This window comes from Diceros bicornis, chromosome 11, assembly GCF_020826845.1.
Source record: "Diceros bicornis minor isolate mBicDic1 chromosome 11, mDicBic1.mat.cur, whole genome shotgun sequence".
In the NCBI taxonomy this organism is placed as follows: domain Eukaryota; kingdom Metazoa; phylum Chordata; class Mammalia; order Perissodactyla; family Rhinocerotidae; genus Diceros; species Diceros bicornis.
This window is the reverse complement of record NC_080750.1, coordinates 33145445-33167788: the sequence shown is the minus strand read 5'-3', so window position 1 is coordinate 33167788 and position 22344 is coordinate 33145445. Positions and strand designations below refer to the sequence as shown.

At 42.4% G+C, this 22344-nt stretch overlaps 1 protein-coding gene across 4 annotated transcripts in view; it reads right to left on the bottom strand.

The window, feature by feature from the left end:
- The window catches only part of GAB1 (GRB2 associated binding protein 1), a 114155-nt gene extending 101914 nt beyond the window's left edge, over positions 1-12241 (bottom strand). For all 4 annotated transcript variants that reach the window (XM_058550127.1, XM_058550129.1, XM_058550128.1 and 1 more), the window contains exon 1: positions 11729-12241. In XM_058550127.1, the coding sequence (XP_058406110.1) occupies positions 11729-11800 (72 nt within the window). In that variant the 5' untranslated portion in view covers positions 11801-12241. The remainder of the gene's footprint in view (positions 1-11728) is intronic.
- Positions 12242-22344: the final 10103 nt, after the last annotated feature.

Here is a 22344-nt window from a genome sequence, read left to right as displayed (position 1 = left end):
AAAAAGTGCCACGAAATGAAATAATTGAGTAGGCTCCTCACCTCTCCTGGTCACAATCAAGCAGTTGAAGTACGCTGTCACCTTCATCTCCAAAGTATTTATGTCCATTTACCAGAGCCGACGTATCCACCAGGCACAGGAGGCACAGTGCTAGGGCCCATGAGACTTTTCGGAGACCACGAAAAGTGTTTTAACATTAATTTCTTTTAAAATTAGAATAAAAAAATGAATATAATAATAATGAATATATAATAATAAAACTAGCTTGGAATATATTCACCTTTATACTGACAGAATTGCAAAATATAATTTTTATTCTTTTTTTGTAGAGGAAGGAGCGCCCATGACGGTAAAAGCTCCTGGAGTTCACAAAAATCACAATGTGGCCCTGCCATCTAAAGTGGAAATAAGTAATTAAAACCAGCAAGTATAATCAGGTGTCAGAGGTACTGTGCTATGGGAAGGGCAGAGCATCACAGGAGGACAAAACAGATGCTCCCAGCCCACTGCATCTGTGTGTGTGAGTGATGGAGGTGGTGGGAGCTCAGGCGAGGCTCCCAGAGGGCAGAGAGTGAGCAGAAGTCAGCCTGGCTGTGGAGGCAGAGAAGGGAGAGCCAAGAATTCCTGGAGGAGAGAAGAGCACGGGCAAACGGCAGAGTGAGCGATCACAAGGCCAATTTGGGACATGGAAGTTCAGTACAGCTGAAGCGGAGAGCATGAGTGAGAAGCCAGCAATAAGTACTCCGGGAGGCATGTGCAGGTGCTACGTCACAAGGAGCCCTGCAAACCAAGAGAAGAGGTTTGGGTGTTCCCAAGAGCAAAGGAACGCTGCAGAACAGCTCCAAGCTGGGGAACAGTATTATCAGATTTGTGTTTGAGAAAGGCCATTCTGGCTGCCTTGATGAAGACAGCTTGGAGGGGCCAAGAATGGAAGTAGGGAGACCAACTGGCTACTGCAACAATCCAGAAGAAAGGCAAAGGTAGCTTAGGCAACACGGGTCAATAAGTCAAGAGATATTTGGGAGGTAACACTGTCAGAATTTGGTCATTGGGTGTGGAGAAAAAGGGAGGGACAACAAAGAAAACCTTCTGGCTTAAGCCACTGGACGAGGGATGGTGGTGAGACTGACTGAGAGAGGGAAACTGAGAGGACCAGGTTTAGGGAGAGGATGGTTAAGACCTGCTGTGGGCATGCTGACTCTGAGTTGCTGTGGGGTATCTAAGCAGTTAGATCCACAGATGTGGAGAGAGAAATGGGCTGAGACAGTCTTTGAATCATCAACATAGAATTCAGGGGCCTTTAAGATCCATAGATGGGCTTTAAAAGGTTAGAAAATGTGCAAGGTTCTAATAACATTTGTGTGTAAATTTGTAAGAATTCTGTGAAAACTGAGAGCCCAGAGCTTTAATCAAATTTTCAAAGGAGTTCATGAATTCACAATGGATGAAGAAAAAGAAAACAGCATGAGATGGGAGAGGAGACCATCCAGTGCTAGCACTAGAACCCTTAAGAACTCCAACACTTAAGGAAAACAGAGCCTGATATCAGGAAGGCACAGGAAACAACATAATTGAGAAGAGGGACTGGTCATCTCCATCAATGTAGTCAGGAGTTCCATGAAAAATAAGAACTAAAAAGTTCAAATCTAATTCTGCTAGATTTGGCAACCAGGAGATCAGTGGGGACCTTTGTGGGAGGTGTTTAGATAAGGGTGGTATAAAAGGACCCAGGGTGTATCCTATTATGAAATGAGTGGCAGATGAGGAAGAGGGGGCAGCCAAGTGTACAAAACTCACTCAAGAGTCTGGCTGAGAAAGAGAGGAATACAAAGAGTCTCACTCCAGCCCCATCTTTGACAACTGAATCCATCTTTTACGGTCCTGCTGAAATCTCTCTTACTACCTTCATTAAGCCTTCACAGAGTCCCTGAATTCACCTCCCTCTGCTAAATTCTTCTAGAGCCTTGTCTCACACATCATTGATCATAATATAATTTGCAGTACTGAGTGCATCCTATGCCCTAGTAGCATATAAACTCCAGAAGGGTGGAAACAGTGGCCTCTTGGTCCTCCTCTTCTGAATTCTTCGCAGTGCCTTGTTCACAGCAGGCACTCCCTCAGTGACTGAAGGATGTGACCTGAGACGTGAGAGATCTGGCCCTGCCAGAACAGCTGGTTAACTTGTATGACAAATCAATTTCAGACAAATCAATTAGTCTCCCAGAGGCTAATTTTCATTCCCTGTAAAACAAGGAAGTTGAACTCAACTAGGGGAGAAGGAGCTATGTGTAACTGGAAAAGATATACAATATAGCTTTTGTTTTGGTAATGCAAATCACAGAAAGTAAAACTGGATTAAAAACCAAAGGACATTCAAACAAAACATAAGAGAGAAATGGGTTAAAAAGGCTGAGAAACATTGGACTAGATGATTTATAATTTTAGGTTTAAAATTCTACAATTATTTGGTCATGCTGTTCAAGAGACTGTGTAAGGTACTACTACACTGCACATTTTAGACAGAGAACAAATGCCATCTTTGTCCTCTGGAAATTAATATCCTATTACAAACATCAAAGAATGATAAATGAAGACATAAGTTTCTTTGTAAACAGATTATGTGTATACACCTTCTATTGTGTATACTGTGGGTCATTAGGAAAAGCATCTAGAAAAATATATTAAAATATAAAAACACATTAGGTTTGCTTTTTCTGTTTTGACTATTTGCTTAAATGAAGAGAAGGAAAAGAAGAATACTGTTCAATAGCACCAGTTTAATTTTGTGCCTTTTTCTTTGGAGATAAATGACCTATATACCCATGTAGGTTACTAGCAGGCTCTGGTTTTACGTAACAGCATCGCTAGGAGCAAATGACCTTCCCAAATATTTTTGCCTCCTTACTAGTTCTGTATTTCCTCTTACCTTTTCTCAACACTTCAAACCTGAAATTTAAACCTGAAATTGCCAGGGAGAATGTGTAAAATCCAATACTCCTACACAACTTTGGGGTCAATTATAACTTTGCCAGAGGGAAGGGGGTTCATATAATACCTCCCTAACTGAATGAGGCCATCATTCCCCAAGAAGCTCTACGTAACACCACTGGAATTCAAAACACTGGAGGTAGCGTTTTACCAAGTGTTTCTCTTCCAAGAGTCAAAGATGAAAGCACTTCTCTCCCGCTAATCAAGTGATCATCCCTCCAACCAGAAGCACCTTCATCTTGGCCACTATGACTCTGGCCAAGGCACTGACGGGAATGTGTGATGGGATGGAGTTGAGAAAGCACACACCAGGTACTTAATTCTCTAATCAGGTAGTCATCTCAGGGAGGAGTTCTGCTAGTCAGAAAGTGGCCAAACCACATTTCCCAATACAGTAGTAACTAAAAGCTGCATTTCAGGAGAGAAAAACAATCTACATGCTGGGTGAAACATTAGTATTCCCAGTCTTGACTACCACATTACAGGGACATAAACAACTCCCTGCTCTTAGAGGAAAAGTGGAAGAAGGTGTGTAAAAATTTTGACACAAATACTTTGTGATGTAGGTGGCTAGGCTTCTATTACAGAAGAAGAAGTGGAAACAGAGGAAAGAGCAAGAGAGCAGGGATCCAAGAGTGCTTCTACCTTTCTCCCACTTAAAAAAGTGAGCCAATGAAAGTGTACAGCAACTAGCTCACTGATGCATTAAAAACAATAATAAAAACGATAACAAAAATAGACTGAGTTTTCAACCCTCTTCTGACCCTACTGTCCTGCATTTTCATTTCACAAAAGCAAGCATCTTAACTAAAATTATATTTACCTGCTTATTTCATGTATAATAGCTAAATATCTTGACGCAACAAAGACAAACATTCAATTTAACCAAGCAACGTGAAAGTAAGTTACAAAGCCTTGGTGTTGACATTTTTTTCCCCTCTTCACCCCAGAGGATGTCCTCCTCTCACTGGTGTCTTGAAATGTAAAATGCCATTTTCATGTTTTCTTTTTCCATGTGCAATGTTCTTAAAGAAGAACGTATAAAACTGTTTTCAAAAAAAATTTAAACTACATGAGTCAAAACAAAGGAAAATAAATAAAAAAGGGAAAAGAAAAACAATGAACAGGATAGTTAAAGCAAAGTTTAGTATTTTTCTTCCTTTTAAAAAAATAAACTAAGATTTTTACATTGAAAAGAAATGTTTGGACTCTCGGTATATTGTTTTTAATTCATGGAACAATGTAGCCATTTGTTTTTCTCCTTTTAGGACATTGTTTTTTTTGAACACATAGGGAATTACCTAGGCCAAGTATGAATTCAAAGTAAAAAGCTGGGAGAAAAAAAGAACACCACCATAAGAAAAACTGGTGGTAAATTTGGCATTCTTTCCAGTATCTAAAAAATAAAAGAAAACTCAGTTTAGAAATATGATAAAAATTTCTGAAACACACACAAAGGAAAGAGCAATTAAATAGTAGAAAAAAAAATTAAGATAACTCACATTTCCCCTTGCAGAAGTTCTATTTCTTTGCAACTTACATCTTCATGTGTGGTTTGTATATAGTAGCTCTGCTAAAAACAACCACATGGAAAATTTTTGTCCAGATAATACTGTAGGACGGGGCTTGGCAGCTACGAGTTGTAATCAGACTGCTTCAAGAGCTAATGTAACAGAGATAACCACCAAGCATGCATTTCAGTGCACAGTCTTAACTATTTTTTATAAAGCAGGGTGTGCGAGGGTCAAAAGCTGTTAGGTTCTACTTCATATGTATTCAGCAATGAGAATTTTTCTCTTCGGTTAGGGAGAATTTTACTCCTATGAACAAAAAAATTGCTTAAAATAGAAAAGATTCTTCCAGTGAAGACATTCTTGTATTACTTAAGGTGTTCACACATACAAGCCTGGAATGGTCAAAAACTTCCAGTTCCTAAAATGACTTTTCCAGTAACTCCATAGGCCTGAATTGCCATCTACAATTCATTCAGGCTCCCCCAGCCACTGAGTGGGCAACTGAAGAGGCTACTTATTTAATGGATGTGGAAATCCATGTACAATGAGCCACTTTTCCCTAGGAGTAATCTAAAGAAGAAAAGAATGCTGATTTTATTTGTTCTAGTAGCCAAAGAGGAGACAATCAAGAGACCTGGGACTTCATAAGTTTCCTGTACTTAGTCCACAGACTGAGATAAAGGGAGTCACAGAAATGTTGTGACTTCAATCCAAGTTCAAATGGCAAATTCAGATGGCGCTCTAACTTGGTGAAAATTAGCCACCATGTTAATGCAAGGAATGTGAAATGAGATAAACCCCTCCATCAACAGTCAGAAGGAGTTTAATGTGATCCAATGGTGTTATTCTCTTTTCTCCAACGCTAGCTGGCACTCACACAGCTGGGCTAAGATGGCTTCCAGAGTCCAAAATAAGACGGTAGCCCAAGGCAGCGCGGGCCCTCCTGCTGGAACTCAGAAGTAAAGGAATCAAAGGCTCTTTTATTCTCCCTCCCACCAGAACATGCTCCCTCTCTGTTGTAAACCAAACGCTTGCCAGAATGAATTATTTAGCTGAAAACAGACATAAAGAAATCTTAAATAACACATGTCCCTTGGAATTTTAATAAGTTCAGGTGATCAAACAAGTGTTTTGTTTGTTTGTTTCTAGTCTGATACAGAAAATTCACTCGTAGTCAGGATCCCATCAGGAGCATTATTAGGTCATGGCAGAAACAGAAACTTCTCAAGCTAGAAGTTACAGCTGACGTCCACACTCCGTGCACGAAACTGAGGTGTTCTGAAGCTGTTCTTTTCACTAGGATGTCTAAACTCAACACAAAGTCTTCATTCTTCCTTTAAAACCAGGCTTCCCTTATGATTTTGCTATTTCTGCCAGCAGTACCTCAACTCTTCCAAGAACAGAACCTGAAATTCATTTGTGAAGTTTTCCCTGGCATCCCCCTTCCCCCTCGCCTCTCAGTCTAAACTCTTAAGCAATTATTGTCTGTATCATTCATTTGGCCATTAATCATATATCCTCTTATAAGATATGTCCTGTAATTTACAGCCTGTCTTCACAAATAGATTAGAAACTCCTTAAGGGCAGGGAGTGGCCTTTCCCTCCACTGTATTCCACACATGGCACATTACAAAAACTCCAGAAATATCTGTTTATTTATTCAGTCAACAGATACTTGGTGAGCTCTACTCTAAGCCAGGCATGCTTTGGGTGCTGGAAACACAGCACCCAGCACAGGAACCCTGCAGCCCTGTGCTCAGTGCTCTTGCATTCTGTTAAGGGGAATGTCAGAGGGTCCGCAAAGAATTCAGCTTAAGCAGTTCCTAATATCTTCACTGAACTATTTAAGATGTACAATAAACTAAGATTTATTTCCCAAAAAGGAAGCCTATTGAGAAGCCCCCCATCTGCCCCTCTCTCCCAAGGAAATGTCTGAGAAGAGGAATGTTAAACCAAGAGAGTCTGGAAAGTCTATGGAGCTGGCCTGGTGGCGTAGTGGTTAAGTTCACGCCCTCCGCTTCTGGGGTTCACGGGTTCAGATCCTGGGCGCAGACCTACATACATACCACTTGTTAAGCCATGCTGTGGCGGTGTTCCATGTACAAAAAATAGAGGAAGACTGGCACAGATGTTAGCTTGGGGGCAATCTTCCTCAAGCAAAAAGAGTAAGACTCGCAACAGATGTGAGCTCAGAGCCAATGTTCCACACCAAAAAAAAAAGTCTGGCACAGATGCTAGCTCAGGGCCAATCTTCCTCACCAAAAAAAAAAAAAAAAGTCTATCTATTGCCCACCCCATCCCCATTTTACAGATAAGGAAACTGAGATCAGAATGGTCAAAAGATCATGCGGGTAGTGGCAAAGCCAAGTCGAATCCTGGGTCCTGACATTCAGTCCCGGGTTCCTTCCACCATAGCACGATTCACCCAAAACCTTCAAAATTGTAGTGGTACACCTGCTATGATGTCCCTTCTCCTGTGCTAGTTTCTGTGAGAAAATAAGGAGTACAGGCACTTAATGTTTTGAATATATCACCTCTTAAACTTTCGCAATCTGCAAATTATCAGGACCTTGTCTACATTATTTCTTACGTCGACTCTAAAATACGGAATTTTACTTAATCATAAAAAGTGTTTTATCATTTTATTTCTTTCATATTTTTTAAGCAGACATAATGGCAAAACACACTGAAATAACCCATTCAGCTGTCAACCCAATTACCCAAGCATAACTCTTGCCATATTTATTGTATTTTGTTCAAAGAGGATCTTTTTAAAAAATTTAAAAATAAATTTTTAAAACAGCAGACTAAAAACTACCCTCCAAATTGATACACCTTCTTAATGGTAATTTTGAATCCCAAAAGGCAACAATCAGATTTAGGAATTCAGGAAGTTTTACATGGAGGGTTTTGTACTCATTAAGCCCAGACACAATGAAAGAATTAACTTTCATCAACGACCATAAAGGCTGAATGTAATTGGTAGTTGATGATCTTTGTTCCGCCACACTGGAAAAGGCAAACAGAAAACATTAGGAATTTGAATGGAATGTTTACTAACCTGAGGACTGCAAGAAAAAAATTTCCTTCAACAGAATGATTATGCTCCTTCAGTCACTGGAAGCAGAAGCTTTGGCATCCATTGATTGCTATTGGTAATTGCCAAAAAGGGGCAGGAAGAGCTTCCACACATCACAGCCCTCTTTGTGGTAGTGACACTAGCGAGCAGGGACGTAAACTTAGCAGAGATCCCAGGTTGTCCTTGAAACATGGAGATGCTGCTATTCCTACTACCAGTGTCCCTCTCCACCCCAGAGGAAGAGGTTATTTCTGTTTCTAGGCCCATTTTCAGAACCAGGGGTATGTTCTGGAAGTCCAGATAAGAACCATCCTTTAATTGACAGCTGAAGAGCAGAGCCCCAGCTGGGTGCAGATTACACACCGAGAACCGAGAACCGGCTGAGGTCTTGCTCCCCTGCTGACTGGCAGCTAACAGGCCACCTTGCTCTGGCCTCAGAAGCAGGTTCCCCTGCTGAGATTGCACACCTGCCCAGTGCTGACAGCTGGGCCATGGAGAAGCCCAAACTTGGTGTCCAGACTCAAGGCAGGCCACAGGGAAGCTCCTCCTGCAGAGATATGGTGATAGCCAGCTGGCTTGAATCAATCCTTTGTTTTCAGACTTGTATTTTATCTCAGCTAAAATTTCAAGTCCTGATGAAAATTCCACCATTATTTCAAATGGCTGATTTGTCTTTAAACAACTCTTAAAAAATCTGAGCACCACTGCTGAGTGCACACTACCGTGAGTGTACTTGTTTTCTGTAACCCTAGCGACAGTGATCTACATATGATTCCTTAACAAAGTGAAAAAGCAGCTGTTTAATATATAACTCAGGACAAAAACAGCAACAGAGCAGTAGCAAAACTGCAAGAGAGCATGAGCATTTTCACCTCCATTTAAGAAGACTTCAAAAAATTCACACCAGGCATGAAACACATACAAGAAGTTCTCACCCTTTTGCAAATAAATATATAGAAACAATTAAGAAGAGATGAAAAGGCTAGGGAATCTGCTCACTACTCCAGTCTTTCTCGCACTTTCTTTTACATCACTTTCTCTCTCTTTAGGAAATTCAAGAAAAGCTTCCATATCAGAAGAACACACTAGTATGCAAAGAACACAATGCTGTGAGTTGACTATGGAACAGTAACATAAAATGGAGTTGTAAATGGAATGCATTGGCACCATAACTTGATATGACTTTAAAAATAAAACTAAAACAATTTTTTGTCACTTAAAAGCCTTTAAGGATCAACTTAATCAATGTTTGGACTACCCTATAAATACTGTAAATAGCGAGACAACTGTCAAAAATCCCATGGGCCAAATGTTTCCCAAATGCTCAAACTCTCTGAAGTCTCATTTAACAATTACAGCACCATGCTCCCAAGATACCTTTTCACAGCAAATCCATTCATTAAAAACCATTATCAAGCAATACTTTGCCTATTGGGTGGCCAACAATGTTTCCTTTCATCCACAAAATAAAGATTCTACATGAAAAGAAAACAAGCATAGGAAATGCATGCATATATGCCTATGTCCTTGTGGGTCAAAGCAGCGTTAGCAAAAACAACCTAAATTGGATACCAAAGGCAAAAGATCAATAATCTGGAAATTTCAAAATCTTCTGGGCAATCAACTTGACAGTTAAAATATGAGACAAGTTTCATTGTAACGTATAACACTTCAGTCACCCTCTTGGACCCCTCAATTCTAACAGCCACCCTGCCCAGTCTTCCTGGGCCATCTCCATGGCCCAGTCACTGGTGTGTAAAGAAAAGACTAGTGTTCCTCCAGGCAAGAAAACCCCGCCTCCTCCCAGCTAGCTGTTAGGCATATTCTTCCCCCTGTTGAAAACACAATTTAGGTAGCCTGCTGTCTCTCTCAAATATTCTCATGGTTTCAGACTACATTGGATTTGTTCCTCAAAACATCTATTAAAAAAAAAGAACAAACATACCACTCAGCTTGGGCACACAATGAGAAACCACTATGAATTGCTGGCTCACTTTTTCATGTATACTTGACCTATCTTCCCAAAGACCCAGAAAGCTGCTTGAAGGGTCTTACGTTTCTTGAGCACTGCACATCTGATCCACAGCCCACCTATTCCTCACATTCTCAACTAACATTCACAGACTTATAGAAAGTTATAATCTGAAAGGACCTTTAGCGATGATCTAGTCTGAGCTCTACCTGAAATGAACTAGATGAGAGGCATTAACCTTTTAGAGCCCAGTGAGTCAGGCAGATCTGGGTTCAAATCCCACCTCTGGTACATTCTAGTTATGTAGACTGTTTTCTCATCTGTAAAACAGAGATAACACCTACCGCATTAAACTGTTGTAACGACCAAATAAAATAATAAATACTTTTTTAAGTTAGACTTTCCTTTTTTTTTTGGTCCTTGTTATGACATAATCTTTTTGGCTGATTTTCTTCTTGGTTTATATTACATTAAATTGCAAGTCCAAGAGGCAGGGCTGTTTTCCTACTGTGTTTTCTAATCCTAGGGTGCCTAGTTCAGTGCTTAGCATCTTTTGACGGAGCCACAAACCAACCACGTGAAAGAATGCAGTAATTCTCTATTATCACTACCTATTTCAGCAAACATTTTGTTCTTTAGTTCCCCCAAGAACCCAATCACTTAGATCTATGTCTTTCCTAAAGTGTGCCCTCTCAAAACAAATACATCTCTCTCCCTACTCCCTCTTCTCACACACATACAACGTTCTCTTTAGAACTAAGAGCTGAAAAAAACTACTACTTCTCTCAAATTTTTGGAATAAAGTCAGCATCTTTACCATTAATATTCAGGCAAGCTGTGATAGGTGGAGAGACAGAATTTGGAAGGATGCAAAATCTCTGGAGAACTTTCTTAGGATTTGTGGCATCAAATCTTTAAATGAGAATTACTTGTCTATAACAAATTCTGGCAGAAAGTAAATCAGAACTCACTGCTGAGTTGTCAGTGAAGTTAAATATTTCACTCCATTCTATACAAGCAAACAGTGACTAATAGGATTAACCCGAGCTTTAACACTGGGTGTAGATGTCCTTCAACAAGAAACAGGTTCCATTAGAAGAAGTGTCAGCCCCCTGATAGTAAATTTATATTTTAGGGGGCATAAATTTTGCTTTTGAAATATATTTTACTAGAAAAATATTTGCTCCAAATGCCAGGGCAAAAGCATCAGTTCTTTCCTTTGCAGGGGGCAGCGACAAAAGCACCAATGGGGGAGAAGGGGCGAGATTTCAGACCCCTGAAGAAGACACAGATTTCCACCAAAGAAACATTGATTCTTTCAAGGAATTTTCTCCCTAACAGCTAAAACGGTTTAACACATAATCAGCATCTTGTATCAATCACACAAATACCATTTAAGCAACTCTGGTGGCCTGGGAAAGGACCGCAACAAACAGAAATCCTTACTGGCCCCAGCTGTCCCCTCCTGCAGAGCTTGACAGCGTGTCCAAGGCGCCCAAACACCAGCCACCAGGCTCCCCCCAGCGCCCTCCTCTCGCAGCAAACTGCCAAGGCTCTCGGGCCAAGCTCCAATGGCCCTCGATTCAAAACCGCGAAAATGTGAACCCTGTTAAGCAAACGGTAGAGCGCGTAATAACTTTTCTTTCCCTTCTGCGCCGATTTGAGATGCCTGTCTCTAATACTGACTTCTCAGGTCCACAGCCCGCTTCCCGCAACCCACCTCGAGGGAAAGCGAGAGGCGGCGCGGACCAGCGAGAGGGCTGGTGAGTTCTAAAATCTCCGCGGTTTTCCTAGTGCGGGAAACTGAGGACACAGCAGCCCCATAACGATGAGATGCAGCTATAAAGAAAGAATGGTCTTCTCCTCACCCCTGCTAAAAGGAATAATAGAAACACGCAGCGGGCGTTTAGCTGGACATGCCGGGCCCTCCTATGGGCCGAGAAGGCCCGCAAAGCCGGCGTCTGGAATCCAGAGGAGGAAAGTTGCCCGGCAAAGAGGAGGCCAGGGCGTGAGTGTCGACTCGGTCCCGAGCATGGGGAAGGGGTCGAGGGGGAAGAGATGGGGACTGACTTGGAGAAGCAGCCCCGCGCGCGGCCGGCTGCAGCCGCCGGCGAGCCGGCCGGGGAGGGGTGCGGGCGCGGAGGCCGGCGCGGCCGAGGCCGAAGCTGTACTTACATAACGCTTCAACTTTTTCTCCGGGGGGGACTTGCGGAGCCATCCCGAGCAGACCACTTCGCCGCCGCTCATGGTGCGCGCCTCTCCGGCTCCGCGCCGGGCAGCAGACGGGCGGCCGGGCGCGCTCCCGACACGGCCGACGCCCGCCGCCGCGCAGCGCCGAGGACCTGGCTCTCCGGCGGCGCAGCCCGGGCCGACGGGGCGGGCGGGCTCTGCGGCGCGCTGGCTCTCGGCGGCCGAGCCTCTCCCGCGCAGGTCCGCGGACGTCGACAGGGGCGGGCTGCGCCACCAAGGCCGACAGCTCCGGGCAGGGGCCGCCGCCGGGCCGAGGGCGCCCGCCTCACCGCCAGGCGCGCCGTCCCGCCGGCCGCCCCAGCAGCGCTCCGGCTCCGCGGGACTCTGACCCAGCAAAGCGCCGGAGCCTCGGTCCCCTGCGCTCCGCCCTCTAGGGACAGGACCTCCCCAGAGCGTTTTCCGAAACAGACACTACGCTGCACGCGTACACACACACACACACTCACTCACACACACAATGACCCCGCGCGGCGCCCACTCTGGCTCGCCCGCTCTCGGTTTCGGTGCGCCCCGGGCGATCTCCTTCCCCCTCCTCGGGGGAGGCTGGGTCACTTCCCCGCGGCGCCCAAAAGCGCGGAGGGAAGGGGGAGCCGCGAGGGTCCCGTGGGCAGCGGGCGCAGGGCAGGTCCCGGGCCACGGAGGGAGCCGCAGGGTCGGCGGCCAAGCGCGGGGCGTCGCCGGGCGGCGGGCGCTGGGGAGGGCGCAGGTCCCGCCGGAGGGTGGGTTCGCTCTCGCCGCCGCCGAAGAGGGCGGGAAGCGGCGGGGGGACGAGGCGCTCGGCTGCTGGGCTCCCGGGACTGATCCCACTGTCCCGTCCCCTCTCGCTCTTCCCGCGCCGCCTCCCCCACCCTGGGGCGCGCGGCAGGTTCTGAGCGGCCCGGCCCCCAGCCCCGATCCCTCCCTCTCCCGGCCTCCCGGCGCTCTCTTCCTCCCTTTCCTCCTCCCCTTCCCACGTTCAGGCCGGCTCAGGTTTCTGTCCAGACTTTCTCTGAAACTCCGCCAGAACGCTTCCAGCCAAAACAACAAGGGCCGGGGGAGGAGGGGACGGACGGAGGGAGGGAGCGAAGGAGGGAGGGAGCGGGAGTCCGAGAGGCACCCTGGGATCTGTAGTTCGAGAACCTGGAGCGGGGTCCTCGGCCGCCCGGCGGCGGTGGCGGCTGGAGCCCCCAGGGGGCTCCTCGCCGGGGAACGCGGCCGAGTCCTCGGAGAAGGCAGCGCCACCGGGGCTTGGGCGCGGGGAAGAGCGACTAACGTTCTTGTTCAGTCTGCGGTTTGCCATCTTGGCTCTGGCGGGTGTCACTTCGGAGTTTGTACTGTGCACGAAATCAGGAGTTGGGGGGGAGGGGTTGGGGCATGGGGTGGGTTTCTCTACTTGACAGCCTGCAAAGCAAAACAGCCTGGGGAGCCCACGGCGCCTTGGAGAGTCCGCGACCCCGCTGATCTCTGCCGGCGAGACTGAAGCCCCAGGACCGGGAGGGCGAAGGCGAAGGGGAGTGCGCCTTAGGGACCAGCCTGGCGGGGAGGACAGAGGGGGACCCACCCAGCCTGGCGTGGACTGGTCCCCGAAGCAACCCTGCCAGAGTGGTGGGAGCGCTTATCGGGGCCAAAGGATTTGACCGAGTCTGGCTCTGGGACATTTTAGTCTCACACTGCCTCCATTTGTTGCCAGTTTCTTCCACTGACTTCGTATTTCTTTAAAATCTACCCTTGGGATGTTGGACTAGAAAGGGAAACTTACTGGATGTCCTAGTTCTATTTGCCTATTTGTATGTGTTTTACAATTATGATCCCTGGTCCTGAGTTTAACATGATTGATCCTGTAATAGAAATATCTTTTCCACTTTTTTTATGAAAAACAAAGCCCCAAAACAAATTTTAGAAGGTAATATAAACAATCAGATAAAAGGAGATAAGTGAACATTTCTGGGAAAAATAACCTCAGGCATTTTCTTATTAACACATCATTCGTGTTCAGGAGTTCCTCTGAGTCTGAAAATGTACAATTATAGTAGGCTGGGGGTGGTGACAAGGGTCCCTGCACTTACGGAGGTGACATTCCCGCGGTCGCATAGGATAGTAAACAAATAAAAGGTCAACATAAGTACAGATTGTGATAAATGTGGTGCCCTGAGGGAAATAAACACACAGTAAGGTGAAAGGATAACTGGAGTGGACTAGGTCAGACAGAATAAGAAGGAAGTCTTCTTTGAGGAGGCCTTTAGCCAGAGATTTAAAAGATTAAAGAGAAGAGAATCAGACTTGTTTTGTGGAAACAAGGAAAACCATAAAGAGGATTGAGAGAAAGAACAAGCAAGAGGGGTTGTTGTTGTTTTTCTTAAATTTAAAGGCTTTTTAGAACATGAGTGTAAATTTTATGGCAGCTAATAAACCAAAGCGATTCTTTCTAAGTATGTGAACACAGATTTTGCCTCACGTCCTCCAAATGTGTTGTTGGCTTTAAAAAATTCACCACTCCCTCCACTCCTGTTGTAAAGTCCTTTTTAATGGAAAATGGTAGTATAATGTACTATTTACCTTTGGAAGTTCCAATAACTTTTTTATTTCAAATAAGGGATCCAATTATCTCATTTCTATATAAGAAATCTTTATTTTTCCCTATCTTCGACTGTGTTGTTTTAGATTTGTATTTGTAGAGATGAAATAAGGGTTGAGGAGAGGTTGAAGATAGATATGTCTCCATGTATGTATTTTAGGAAGGAAATTTACATTATTTTTATATTATATGCCGTTTTCAGATTATCTGTTAAACCATGTTCTATATCTTTGTATTTTAAAACGTATGCTGGAAAAAGCTATTATACGTGTCTTAAATTGCATTCATACAACAAATATTTATGGAACGTCCTAGTATGTGCAAGTCTCTGAGGATCTCAAATACAACAGAGAGGAAAGCCAGACCTGTTCCTGCACTCCTCAATCCCGGAGAAGTCTGTGTATGTTTTATTTTACAGATTACAGATAATTTTATTAAATTTTACAGATAATTTTATTTTACAAATAGTTAGCCCCATCACTTCTTCAATATGGTTGATAAATGTTGTGAAAGAAAAAAGAGAATGTGCAGCTATGACATACAACTATCTACTGGGGCTTTGGGGGAAAAAATAAATAAATAAATAAAAGAAAAAAGAGAGTCTTATTTGGGCATATAATAGGAGGATCTACCCCTTGGGAGAAGAGTGGTTAGATTTGGAAAGACTTCCCTGAGGAAAAGACTTTAAACTGAGATCCTCGGGATGAGTAGAAGTTGGCCTGGCCAAGTAGCGGAGGAGAACATTCTAGACAGAAGAGAAACTACAGAGAAACTCCTAGGTGTATAAGTCCTTAGGCTTGAAGGAGCTCCTGAATGAAGGCAGCAGTGAGGCAAGTGAGAGGGACATTGGGCTGAGTGAGGTTACAGAGGCAGGCAGGGGACAGATTGTGCAGCTCCTTGAAGATCATCTTTGAGTTTAGATTTTCCTTAGAGCAAATGATCATGTCATCGCCTGTGACCTTCAGATCGCCTCAAACAATCGCCCCTATGGACATTGTCATTCACCTCCGGCATCCCACCTTAACCATGTTATCTTCCAACTTGATCTTTCAAATTCTCCTCTATAATCATCTTTCTTCTCAACAACTGTTGTGGCCTATTGACTCCTCTGCTTTCTCATGATCCATCAGACCTCTCCTTACTTCACATCCCCGCTTATCCAGTTTAAATTTTGTGGTCCACATTTTTAATAACATGCTCCCAACTCACAAAACCCCAACTCTAGATGAACTCAACTCTACTCTCTTTTACACCCAAGCAGCTGAGTACTGTTGGAGCAAGTCACACAACAGGATGAGTGACATCACTATAAATTCGTGTTCAATGACCTCAAATACATCCTCAACTATCTGCAAGGGCAGATCTTGGTTTTCTGGAACTTGAAGCTTCTACAGTTTGGGGAGAGTCCTTTTAAAGGAAAAGAATATACAATTACAAATACAAAATTAGGATGAATATGTATTTAGAATGAAGAAATAAATAAAAAATTACTGGAGGCTTAGAGATACAGATGCCTTTCTTTTGAGATCTCTATGATTACCAGAATCCTAACGTGGATATGCTTCCTGAGTGCTTCCTGGTTTCCCTTCTCAACTAGGACACACCACCTCTTCCAGCAGCTCCCTATTCTCATGGGGACTTGTGCAATGAGGGTCTCCAAGCTGAAGCTTATTTAATTTCGTGGATGTCTCTGCTGCCTGCCAATCCCACTTCCTTTATCTGCATAGTGCAACTAGCCTATTTAATAACTTTTCTCTCTTTTTTTTTAAATAACAGCTTGATTGAGATATAATTCCTATACCAGAAAATTCACATTTTTTAAAGTTACAAGTCAGTGGTCTTTAGTATATTCAAATATTTCTTCAACCTCACCAGTATCTAATTTCAGAATATTTCATCGCCCCAAAAAGAAACTCCATTTCCATTAACGGTCACTCCCTATTCCTCCTTTCTTCCCCTCCTTGTAGCCCCTGACAACCAGTAATATTTCTGTTTCTATGGATTTGCCTCTTTTGGACATTTCATATAAATGGAATCAAACAATATGTGACCTTTTGTGACTGTGTCCTTTCACTTAGTGTAATGGTTTCAAAGTTCATCTATGTTGTAGTATGTATCAGTATTTCATTCCTTTCTTTTGCTAAATAATATTCCATTGTATGGATATACCACATTTTATTTATCCATCTATCAGTTGATGGACATTTGGATTGTTTCTACTTTTTGGCTATTATGAATAATGCTTGTGATAACTGAAACCTTCTTCAAACTTCTCAAATTTCCAAACCCTCCACCTTTTCCATCAACTGAAGATATTTCTTACAGCTTCACCAGAAAACCAAAGTGCTCAGATGGAAACTCCTTCAGCTTCTAGCCATTAAACATGCAAACCTACATACCATCTTCACTCCTCCTACTCTCCCTTCTTCTTATGGCAAATAGAGGACATTGCTTTCCTCCTATGATAGGCCAATCCCTCCACTTTATGCTTTGGATTTCATCCCATTGTACCTTCCCAAGAACCTTTCCCTATAAATGGTCTCTTCTCTATATATCTAAATACTCTACTCTCAATGAATTCTTTCTGTCACCTTTTGTGTGTATGTGTGTGTTCCAATAAGACTTTATTTACAAAAACAAGTGGTGAGTGCCGGCCCTAGTGACCTAGTGGTTAAGTTCAGCATGCTCCGCTTCAGCAGCCCAGGTTCAGTTTCTGGGTACAGACCTACACCACTCATCAGTGGCCATACTGTGGCTGTGGCTCACATACAAAATAGAGGAAGATTGGCAACCGATGTTAGCTCAGGGTAGATTTTCTTCAGCAAAAAAAGAGGAAGATTGGCAATAGATGTTAGCTCAGGGGGCGAATCTTCCTTAGCCAAAAAAAAAAACCACAAAAACCCAGTGGTGAGCCAGATTTGGCCAAAGGGCCATAGTTTATTAAATTTTGATTTATACCACCGTGATCCAATTGAGTGTACATTCAGACACACAAACCACATTTTTTTTTAAACGGAAGTAAACCATTACTATGATGCCTTTTTAAATAGCTATTATGAGGGGAATCTTATATGAAATTGCAGATAACACGCAGTTGCAGGTTATTTAATTTTCCCTAGTGTTAGCACTATTCTTCTGAATAAACTTGCAGATAATTAGAATGAAAGTTGGTTGCATTTGACAAAAAGATTGTAGGCAATAGATTACAGTTCTCTTCAGTTTTCATTGAATTCCAAGTTAAATTATCCATCGCATTTTAAATATACTCACATCTCTTCTGTTAAAACAAAACAACATGAAAAACCCTCTACATTCTATACTCCTTTTTAGCTACCAGCTTTTGTCTCTTCTTTCAATTGTTGCTATAGTTTCTTCTATCAATATAGAAGAAATTTTCTTCTTTCTTCTTTCTTCTATATCAATATAGAAGAAAGTTTCTTCTATCAATATATATATCAATATATAACTTCTATCAATTGTTGCTATAGTTTCTCTCTCTAGTTCTTCACTTTCTATCACTCCTCAACCTACTTTGTTCTGGCTGCCATCCTAATTTGTTATACTTGCTAAGATTACCAATGACCCCCATATCACTAAATCAGACAAGATTTTTCAGTCTTCATATTCCTCGTTCACTCCTTCCTAAAACTCTCAGCACCCTCGGTCTCTGAGACCACTACAGTTTTGAACCTTCTTATCTGCTTGCTCCATCACGGATTTGTTTGCCGGCTCTTCTTTTACTGGCCCTTGGCATTCTAAAGTCTGGCCTGCCTCTCTTCTCATTCTATACTTTCTCATGTGTGGTGGTATCCATGTCTTTACTTCAATTACTGTCTATACACAGACACTTCACAAATTTCCATCCTCAGCCCAGTTTTCTCTTCTGAACAACCAACCTGTAAATCCAAGTGCCTTCTGTATATGCCACATGGCTGCACAGAATCAGAAGCATGATCTCTTCCCCAGCTCTCACCAAATCTAGTCCTCTTCCAGTTATTTTTTTTTCCTCTTGGAGTCATTCTTTATATCTTTCTTTCTCGTCTTCCTTCACCAACCCACTACCCAATGTAGATGAGCTTGCCTATGGAAAATTTTTCCATTTCATCCATTTCTGTGTCCTACCACTCTTTTCAAACTACTTCATCTCTCACCTGGATTTTTGGTCATATACTTAATGTATCTACATCATCTTTCCCCTGATCAATAGACTCTCCACTTTTCAGCCAGATTAATCGTTGTAAAGCACAAATATGATCACTTCAATAGATGCCCACTGATCATAGGATAAAAACCAAAATCCTTAACATGGCCTCCAAAGACGTGCATGGCCTCTCCCCTTTGCAGGTATCCAGCCTCATTTTATACCGCTCTCTTACCTCCTGTGCTGAATCACTCAGGCCTTCTTCCAGTTCCTCAAACACACTCTTCTGCCTTCCTGCTACCAGGCCTCTCTTCTTACTGTTCCCGTGCCTAGAACGCTGCCATTCCCCTTGCATGACTTTCATTTAATTTTATTGGGGCTGGTTAATTCCTGCCCACACTTCAGATCTCAGGTCACCCGTCTCTCCCACAGGAAAACTTTTCCTCATGCCCTGGGTTGAGGCATATTCCCTACTCTACCCTCTTACTCTCCTTTGGTCTTCTCCTTCAGAACATGTATCATAGTTGTCGTTTTACATCTGTTTGTGAGATTATTTTATTGATATCTACTTCTCTCACTATGATACTATCGATATCTACTTTCCCTCTATGGAGGGAAAGGACCATGACTATTTTGTTTATTCAGTTCAAGTGTACCCCTGACACCTAGCAGGGTACCTGGTGTATAAAAAGTACTTAACACATGTTTGTTGAATGAGCGAATGAATGAATGAAGTGATGGGCTTTGATTGGGTGGTTGACTGGCCCAGATTTGTGTTTGCTTGCTACGGACATGGTAACAAGAGGTGGTACTGGAGTCAAGGTGCCTGGGTAGTGCTACGGATGTTTGCATCCCAGTTTAAGGTATTTTTGTTATAGCAGCCCAAAGGGACAGGTAGGAATTGTCTCCCGAATAACCAGATTCCAAAAAGTGACAAACTGTGCTTTCTGTCACTACCTGAAGGTGGGATTGTTTTTCTTTTTAAATTTTTCCGTTTATCTTATGTATATTTGTTTTTGTTGTTCCCCCCCGCCCAAAACCCCAGTAGATAGTTGTATGTCATAGATGCACATCCTTCTAGTTGCTGTACATGGGACGTGGCCTCAACATGGCCGGAGAAGTGGTGCATAGGTGCGCGCCTGGGATCTGAACCAGGCCGCCAGCAGCGGAGCACGTGCACTTAACCGCTAAGCCACAGGGCCGGCCCCGTATCTTATGTATATTTGATTACTTCTCTATAACAAAAATGCATTATTTTTGTAATAGAATTTTTTTGTTTTAAAAATATTAACTTACTATTTTTAAATTAACAAATAACTTAAACTTTAAAAGTTGAAGTTTTCGCACATCTACACATTTCTAAGGAAGTTGTGTTTAAATAATCTTGGAATGAGAATATCCTTGCAATAAGATTTATATAGGAATAATGAGAAGATGGTCATTTGACAAACAAATAAAATATTGTTTGTTTTTAGAATATTTGAATTACAATTACTAGGGGCTATGATAAATTTAAACAGATTACATTAACACTGCCTGAATTGGATAATTTTAATTTTATTTCTTTTTTATTTTACTTTATTTTTTGGTGAGGAAGATTGGCCCTGAACTAACATCTGTGCCAATCTTCCTCTATTTTGTATGTGGGATGCTGTCACAGCATGGCTTGATGAGTGGTGTGTAGGTCCATGTCTGGGATCTGAACCCGCAAACCCCAGTATGCCGAAACAGAGCATGTGAACTTAATCACTACACCACTGGGGCCAGTCCCTGGATAATTTTATTTCTAACCTAATATTTGAAAATTTAGGTCACTAACTGGGTAAAAGAGAGTTTTTATTTTGTAAAATGTAAACTAAAATCCCTTTGTGATTGTGACATAGAAACATTTTAATACAATATAATAGTATTAATACAGTATTAATACAATAATTTAATACAATAGTATTAGAGTTATTTAATATAATAATTACCTTTTCACATTTGTGTTTGCACTGTACTTTATTCTGGATGAGCAACAATATTCTACTAAGTCAAAACATATATACTTAAGAAAACTTAGTTTTCTTTTAAACTGAAAATTATGAAATGACTGCCTCAGATCAATGCTATTTATCAAACTGAGGTTAAAACTATGTGTACAGAGAGCCAAGAAACAGACCCACACATATATGGTCATTAAATTGATGACAAAGTTGACACTGCAGTACAGTGGGGAAATTACAGACTTTTCAATAAGTGGTGCTGTGTCAATTGGATATTCATATGGAAAAAAAAGAATCTTGACCCCTATCTCACCACATACACAAAAATCAATGCCAGATGATTTGTAGATTTAAAAATTAAAGTGAAAAAACTAAAATGTTGCTAAACAAAAACATAGAAAACTGTCTTCCTAACTTTGGGGAAGGTAAACACAGAAAGCACTAACCCTACAATAAAAAAGTGATTTTGTATTGGACAATAGTAAAACTGAGAACATCTCTTCATCAAAAAGCGTGTTTAAGAGAGTACAAAAACAAGCCACAGAGTGGAAGAAGATATTTTGATGCGTATATATATGTCAAAGGGCTTATAATTGGAATATATGAAATACTCCTAGAATCAATAAGAAGATGATAGGCAACCCAAGACTTCTGCTTTCAACCAAGATGGAGTAAAAGAGACTAGATTTACCTACCCTACTGAAACAACTTTTTTAAAAAGGACAAAATATATGATACAATTTTCATGGCATTGGGCATCAGGCAATGAAGGACAGTGATACCTGCTGGCAGGAAATAAACAAAGTGACCTCTGTAAATGTCCCAGCTTACTGCCTGCAGAGACTTTCTAGGCCACAGCACAGGGAGCTCGCAGTTCTCTCTGAGTTGAAGAAGTGGATCTGGGAGTTTGGGAAGGCTAACGCAGTTAGAAGTTGCAGGACAGAGTACAAACAGGAGAGAGCTACAGAGAGAGAAAGCTCTGGAAATCCCCACTCAAGTGGTCGTCTCAAGGCTTCATCTGAATACTGATCAGCAGATACAGGTGAAGAACTACTCGACACTAGGGAAAGAACCACTGGAAAGGATTACAGGGAAAAATCATCAGGTAATCACACAGGGTGGAAATAGTGCCTGTCCTCCTAGCCAGAGTAAGAAACATCTAATGCACAGGGCACTGTAGAGTACTCTGAAGGATTTGTCTCCATAATGGAGAAAAATTAGCCCTAGACAAAATGGTGCTGTGGTCCCACCTAAGAAAACTTTATAGCAAGACCCATAGGATCAAACTGTTTCCAAGTAACCTAACTATGTCCCAAATCAGAGCTCAGTATATTTATAGGAAGACAAAAATATCCAACACCCAACAAGATAAAATTTACAATGTTTGTTTACAATGTTTGACATCCAATCAGAAGTTACAAAGAAGCAGGTAAATATAACCGAAAATGAAAAATGAAGGAAAAATGAATTTAAGCCAACCCAGAAATGACACAGATGGTAAAATTAGTTGCCAAAAATAGAACAGTAGTTGTAACTATATCCCATATGTTCAAGAATCTAGAAGAATGACTTAACATGTTGAGTAGAGACAAGGAAGATATTATAAAGACCTAAATCAAACTTCTAGAGATAAAAAAATACAATGACTAGGGGGCCGGCCCAGTGGCGTAGTGGTTAAGTGCCTGTGCTCTGCTTCGGGGGCTCGGGGTTCACAGCTTTGGATTCTGGGCACGCACCTACGCACCGCTTGTCAAGCCATGCTGTGGCGGCGTCCCATATAAAGTAGAGGAAGATGGGCACAGATGTTAGCCCAGGGCCAATCTTCCTCAGCAAAAAGAGAAGGATTGGCATCGGATGTTAG